Source organism: Pogoniulus pusillus, chromosome 42, assembly GCF_015220805.1.
Source record: "Pogoniulus pusillus isolate bPogPus1 chromosome 42, bPogPus1.pri, whole genome shotgun sequence".
NCBI lineage: Eukaryota > Metazoa > Chordata > Aves > Piciformes > Lybiidae > Pogoniulus > Pogoniulus pusillus.
In genome coordinates, this window is record NC_087305.1 from 3,380,263 (window position 1) to 3,387,417 (window position 7,155).

At 56.0% G+C, this 7,155-nt stretch overlaps 1 protein-coding gene across 3 annotated transcripts in view; it reads left to right on the forward strand.

The window, feature by feature from the left end:
• ZMAT4 (zinc finger matrin-type 4) overlaps nucleotides 1–6,840 on the forward strand; it is a 75,085-nt gene extending 68,245 nt beyond the window's left edge. For 2 of the 3 annotated variants that reach the window (XM_064175747.1, XM_064175748.1), the window contains 2 exons: nucleotides 585–681; nucleotides 6,357–6,840. In XM_064175747.1, the coding sequence (XP_064031817.1) occupies nucleotides 585–681; nucleotides 6,357–6,372 (113 nt within the window). In that variant the 3' untranslated portion in view covers nucleotides 6,373–6,840. The remainder of the gene's footprint in view (nucleotides 1–584; nucleotides 682–6,356) is intronic. The other variant, XM_064175749.1, reaches the window with a different exon arrangement.
• Nucleotides 6,841–7,155: the final 315 nt, after the last annotated feature.

The window sequence follows — 7,155 nt, forward strand, 5'->3', positions numbered from 1 at the left end:
TCCCCTTCCCCCCCTTTTCCTCTTTCCCCTCCCTTTTCCCCCCTCTTTTCTCCCCCTTCCCCCCCCCCCCCCTTTTCATCTCACTTTTCCCTTCCCCAGGGCAGTGTGCCCAGGTGGCCAAGAAGGGCACTGGGATCCTGGCCTGGATCAGCAGTAGTGTGGCCAGCAGGACCAGGGCAGGAATTGCCCCCTGTGCTAGGCACTGGGGAGGCAGTTTTAGGTCCCTCACTCAAACAAGGACGTTGAGAGGCTGGAGCAGGCCCAGAGAAGGGCAACAAAGCTGGGAGAGGGTCTGGAGAACAGGGCTGGGGAAGAGCAGCTGAGAAAGCTGGGGATGTTGAGCCTGGAGAAGGGATTGGCAGAGGCTGCCCAGGGAGGTGGTGGAGTCTCCATCCCTGGAGGTGTCCTAGGAACCTGTGGCCATGGCACCTGGGACCGTGGCTCAGTGGCCGTGGTGGTGCTGGCTTGATGCTTGGACTGGATGATCCTGCAGGGCTTTTCCAACCCAAGCAGTGCTGTGGCTCTGTGGGAGCTGGCAGCTGCTGGAGGGCAGTGCAGTGACTGTGTCTGGGTTCTCTCCTCAGGCTTGAAGCGCAGCTACACCTGCAGCACCTGCAGCGTCACCCTCAACTCCATAGAGCAGTACCACGCGCACCTGAAGGGCTCCAAGCACCAGACCAAGTGGGTATCTCGGCTCTGCCTGCTGGCCTCCTGCCTGTCTGTGTCTGCCTGGGTGAGCAGACAGCTCAAAATGCTTCTCACTGCCCTAACCTGCTCATCTGAGGAGCTCTGGGGGGGGGTTAGCAAAACACAGCTATCAGAGGCGCCTGCCGGCTGGGGAGGGCAGGGCTGAGCCCAGCTGGGTTGCTGCAGCCCCACGAAGCATGGAGTGAGGCTGCTCTTCATCCCCTGCCAGGCACCACATGCCCTGCTGGAACCTGCTGCCAGCTCATTGCTCTTCCTTGCAGCCCTGCTGCAGTTTGCTGCTGGAGCTTTGTCCTGGTTTTCCCTGGGTCTCTGCTGCAGGCTCCAGGATGATCCTGCAGGGTTGTGAGCTGCAGATGGCTTGGGCCAGGGGCTGCTGCCTGGAGAGCTGAAGTGTGCTAAGGAGTGTCCTGCTTGCCTGAGCACCTTCCTTTGCTCCTGCCTGTGGGAGCAGGACAGGGACAATGGTTTGAAACTGGAGCAGGGCAGAACGAGGTTGGACATCAGAAGGAAGCTCTGCACAGTGAGGATGGGGAAACAGTAGAGCAGGTTGCCCAGAGATGTGCTTGAGGTCCTGTCCCTGGAGCCCTTCAAGGTCAAGCTTGATGGGGTCCTGAGCAGCTTGCTCTAGTTGGAGGTGTCCCTGCAGTGGTTTGGTGCCTAGGCTCAGGAGCACTCACAGCTGCTCCCAGGGCTTTCTGGAGCTCTGGAAGCACAGGAATTATTGATGGGAAGGTCCTTTTCTCATCAGCCAGCCTGTGCAGGAGCTCCTGAGCAATGCAGGGGCCTGGAGAACTCCCAGTTTTCTTTTCTAAGGACCTTTCTCTTCTGGAAATTAATATTCTTATCAGTCTTTCTAAATTTAGTTCTTTATCACAGATTCATAATGACTTAAATCTGGTCCCAGGAGATTGTCACAGGCCTTGGGTACAAAAAGGAAACAAAGGAACAGATCCCAAACGTTACAAATGCAACAATGGGATCCCAATTAGAGCCATTTGTCTGACCAATTGCTATGGCAAATTGCTCTGATTATTTTATTTCCTCCACCCATTGCTCATTCCTCTACAATTTTCCTTGAGGCTCAGCTTCCCTGCACAGCACAGCAGGGATGGCTCCAGCACAGAGCTGCAGGAGACAGAGGAGTGGCAGCTTGGGCTGGGCACAGCAGCTTCTCCCAGCTTGGCACTACTGTGCCACCAGACCCTACTCTCCTTGCTGGGAGCTGCTTTGGGAGCTTCCTTGTCCTCTGTGGGACTGAGGGGGTGAGGTAACCCTTGGGGGGAAACTGGGCTCTGAGGCAGGCAGGCAGCAGGTTTTCACCATAACAGAGTGGCAGGGTTGGAAGGGACCTCTGGAGGTTCTCCAGTCCAACAGCAACCCAGCACCACCATGGCCACTAAACCATGACCCCAAGTGCCATGGCCACAGGTTTCCTGAACACCTCCAGGGCTGGGGACTCCATCACCTCCCTGGGCAGCCTGTGCCAATCCCTGACCACTCCTGCAGCAAAGAAATTGTTCCTCACCTCCAACCTAACCCTCCCCTGGCAGAATTTCAGGCCAGTTCTTCTCCTTCTGTCACCTGATAGTAGACAGAAGAGTCCCACCCCAGCTGAGTGCAGCCTCCCTTCAGGGAGCTGTAGAGAGCAATGAGGCCTCCTCTCAGCCTGGTACTAGGGAGAAGAGCCCAACCCCACCTCACTGCAACCTCCTTCCAGGGAGCTGCAGAGAGCTTTGGTAGCTTTCTACACACAATGACCTCTTCTCTACAAAGAAAGTTCCTGCTGAAGCCCAGACCTGGTACATCAGCCAAGTGTCCACTGCTGCTTTGCCCAGGAGCAAGGCTGGGGGTTGGCAGCTCCGTGGCTCTTGAGTGCAGGGTGAAGTGTGGCTGTGCTGGGTGCCAGGGCAGGGAGCTGGAGCTGTCCCTCCTGCAGCCCTGGGCGGATGCTTCGCCCCTGGTCTGTGCTGTCCTCATTACTGCTGGTTAGTGTCAAGGCTGCCCTCTGCCTCAGAACTGGGTCTGGAGCCAGTGGATTGCAGTTGCTAAGGCAACCAAACATTTGGTGTAGCTGTCACACTTCATACAACTAAAAGAAAAAAGAGGGGGGGGGAAGAGTTTGTAAAGGAAAGGGATTTTCCTCAGGGATGGGTTAGCAGGGAAGGGGATTGGGGGCAGGAAGCTTGGTGGCACCCAAAAAAATACCAGGCCAGATGAACCTTCTGAAAAGCTGCTTTAGGAGAGAAGAACTTTGATGAGGAATGAGTCAAGTTGTGGATATTTATTATAGCTCTTGAGAGCTCTCCAGGGAGCAGCTCACAGCCCAGCCACGGCTGCAGCTGCTTTAAATAACCAGCAGCCAGCAGCCCTTGAACTTCTCCCTGGCAGGCCACAGCCTTTGGACCTCCATCACTTCCCTGCATGGGTGCTGGTGGAACTGGAGCTCTGTCAGTGAAGCAGCAGTTGAAGGTTGTGTCCCCTGCAGCTGCCCTTTCTTCCCTGGGGAGGGGGCTCTGGTGGGCAGAGCTGTGTTGGTTTCTTTGCTGGAATTCCACCTGGGTGCTTCTGTCTGAATCACTTTGGCCAAGAGATGGAGAAAAAAAGAGGTTGGAAGGGAGAGCTGGAAGTGCCTTGGCTGCTGTTTTGGTGTTGAATAAAAGATGAGGGAGAAGGTAGCTAATATTGAGCTCGTCCTCATCCCTCTGGCCAATGAATATGCTAAGCAAGATAAAGTCTGCTGGCTCCCCTCTTGTCTCCAGGGTGCAGGTGCTTTAAGCCATGCATTTAGAATAAAAGGGGAATTCATCCTGCCTCTCTCCTGTCACAAAGGCTGGGATTGGGCCAGGAGTCAGACACAGGCCAATATTTCTTTGAAGGCAGCACAAATCTGGCTCCTTGCTATGGTTTCAGTCAGGGGTCAGCTGTGGTCACGTCCCGAAGCTCCTCAGCCAAACCTCTTTTCAACACCTCCAGGGATGGGGACTCAAGCACTGGGCAGGATGTTCAGATCTGGGGTCAAAGAAATGCTCTGTGGAATGTTACCTTGGGGCTTTGCATAGAATCATGGAAGTGTTTGGGAAGAGCCCTCTGAGATCATCCAGCTCAACCAGCAACCCAGCACCACCACAGCCACTCAGCCTTGGCCCCAGGGCTGCTCAGAGTTGGTCCTGGCACTACAGGAAAGCCATGGAGGGGCTGAAGCATGTCCAGAGAAGGTCTGGAGAACAGGACTGGTGAGGGGCAGCTGAGGGAGGTGGGGGGGTTCAGTCTGGAGGAGGCTGGGGGAGACCTCATTGCTCTCTACAGCTCCCTGAGAGGAGGCTGCAGTGAGGTGGGGGTTGGGCTCTGTTCCCCATATCAAGTAATGGAAGATCTGGGTTGGGGTTCAGCCTGGAGGAGGCTGGGGGGGACTTCATTGCTCTCTACAGCCCCCTGAGAGGAGGCTGCAGTGAGGTGGGGGTTGGGCTCTGCTCCCCATATCAAGTAATGGAAGAGCTGGGGGGGGTTCAGTCTGGAGGAGGCTGGGGGAGACCTCATTGCTCTCTACAGCCCCCTGAGAGGAGGCTGCAGTGAGGTGGGGGTTGGGCTCTGCTCCCCAGTAGCAGGTGATAGAAGAGAGAAAATGACCTGAAGCTGTGCCAGGGGAGGGTTAGGTTGGACATGAGCAAAACTTTCTTTGCTGCCAGAGCGGAGAGGGATTGGCACAGGCTGCCAAGGAGGTGGTGGAGTCCTCATCCCTGGAGGTGTGCCAGGAACCTGTGGCCATGGCACTTGGGGCCATGGTGTAGTGGCCACGGTGGGGTTGGGTTGCTGTTGGACTGGAGGCTCTCAGAAGCCTTTCCCAAGCCAATCAACAACTCCATGCAATGACTTTTCCCCTTGCCTCGATGGCTGCCACTGCTCTTGGTAGCACTGACAGGTCCATGTGCTCTCTGCCACACGTCGTGGCTGATGCCTAAAATAAAGAGAAGCCTTTGGAGTGCTAATAAAGTGCAGGAGATGAATGGTTGTAGAAGGTGGATGGAATTGAAAGGCATTTTAATTTGTCATTATTTTGGTTCCAGAGAGCAGCTGCATAATTACTCTGCCTGTGAAGAGGGAGCCTGTAATACTTTCTCTCATTATAGGATTAAATTGTCTCCCTTCCCTTTTATTGTGAGAGAAAATAACCCTATCTCTGATGGCTTCTGTTTTGATCAGCCTTTGAAAGCCTCAGAATGGCTCCTGCAACTTTGTTTTGGGGTGTGTTGGGTGTGTGGAGTCATTATCTGTCAGGGAAAGGAGCAGAACCAGCCTGCTGCCATGGAACCAGAGCCTCACTCCAGTGTTTGGGTTGGAAAAGGTCTCTAAGATCATCCAGTCCAAGCAGCCCCCAGTGCCAAGCTGGGCTGGGCAGCGTTGGTGGAAGGAGGAGGTGCCTGCAGCGCTCAGGGGGCTCAGAGAAGCAGGAGCTGAGGAGCTGAAGTGAGTTCTGGTTTGGAATGCTGGAGCCTCAGGTGCTGGAGGATGTTGGGAAGGGTCCAACAGCAGCTCCAGGGGCTGCCTGGGCACCCGTGGGGATGGGGGACTCAGCAGTGCCTGTAAGTAGCTGAGGGGTGGGCATGCAGGTGAAGGGGGCAGGCTCTGGTGGTGGTGCCCAGTAACAGGCACCAGCTGGGTCCCAGCAGGTTCCACCTCAGCACCAGGAGGAACTTCTTTGGTGTGAGGGTGCTGGAGGCCTGGGGCAGGCTGCCCAGAGAGCCTGGGGAGTCTCCTGCTCTGCAGCCTTCCAGACCCATCTGCAGGCGCTCCTGTGGAACCCCCCTGCACAGGGGGTGGCAGCACAGGGGGTGGCAGCACAGAGGGTGGCAGTGCAGAGGATGGCAGCACAGGGGGTAGCAGCACAGAAGGTGGCAGTGCAGAGGGTGGCAGTGCAGAGGATGGCAGCACAGGGGGTGGCAGCACAGGGGGTGGCAGCACAGGGGGTGGCAGCACAGAGGGTGGCAGTACAGAGGGGTGGCAGCACAGGGGGTGGCAGCACAGAGGGTGGCAGTACAGGGGGGTGGCAGCACAGGGGGTGGCAGCACAGAGGGTGGCAGTACAGGGGTTAGCAGTGCAGGGGGTGGCAGCACAGAGGGTGGCAGTACCAGGTGGTGGCAGCACAAAGGGTGGCAGCACAAAGGTTGGCAGCACAGAGGATGGCAGTGCAGGGGGGTGGCAGCACAGGGGGTGGCAGCACAGAGGATGGCAGCACAGGGGGGTGGCAGTACAGGGGGGTGGCAGTACCGGGGGGTGGCAGTGCAGAGAGTGGCAGCACAGCGGTTAGCAGCACAGGGGAGTGGCAGCACAGGGGGTGGCAGTGCAGAGGTTGGCAGCGCAGGGGTTGGCAGCACAGGGACTGGCAGCACAGGGGTTGGCAGCGCAAAGGGTGGCAGTGCAGAGGGTGGAGACACAGAGGATGGCAGCACAGGGGGTGGCAGCACAGAGTATGGCAGCACAGAGGAGTGGCACCACAGGGGGGTGGCAGCACAGGGGGTGGCAGCACAGGAGGATGGCAGCACAGGAGGGTGGCAGCACAGAGGGTGGCAGCACAGGGTGTGGCAGCACAGAGGGTGGCAGCACAGGGGGTGGCAGCACAGGGGGTGACCTCTGCTTCTTCTGTCTTGCAGCTTGAAGAACCAGTAGTAGTTCATCCCTGGGGACAAGGAGCACCACCGAGGAGCTGCTCAGCCCAGAGGGGCTGCTCTTGGACACTGACCCCGTGGGGACTCAATAACTAACCTGTAACTAACCCTTGCTTTGGACAGACACCTGGGAATTGGGTTTTTTTTCCTTTTATCTTTTTCTTTCTTTTCTTTTTTTCCTTCTCCTTTCCCAATTTTGTGGTGAGTTAAAATATTTCAATGGGTTTTTTTACCCTGTCGAGAGCATATTTATTCAGCACAGAGCCCAGGGTATGATAACTCCCCTGTAAATACAGCACTTAATCATCACTCATCTTCAGAGACAGTTGGAAGCAAAATATTTTACTTTGGGGGGGTATTTATTCTTAGGTTTCCCCCCCTCCCAGAGTATAAAATGATCCTGTTCCATGATCCATGATAGTGATGTAATCAGTCTTCAATCAGAAATAAACAGACTTCCTTCACCTTCTCCAGCATGCTTTGTGTCAGCACACAGAGAGAGCAGCAAAACAAACCCAACCACCATGAATCATGAGGATTGCATAAGGGATGAGGTTTTTTTCTTGCCTTGCCTCTTTGTCTTCAGAGCAACAAACAGGTCACTGAGCAACCAGACCTACAGGGGAAGCCTCAAATCCTTTTCCCACCAGTAGGATCCCTGCAGGTTAGATGGAAAGCCCAAAGCCAGCCTCTGCTCTGCTCTTCTGCCCTTCTCTGGCACAGCTACAGGAGCCTGCCCTCCTGCCCAGCTACAGGAGTCTGCCCTCCAGCCCTTGCTGGAGTG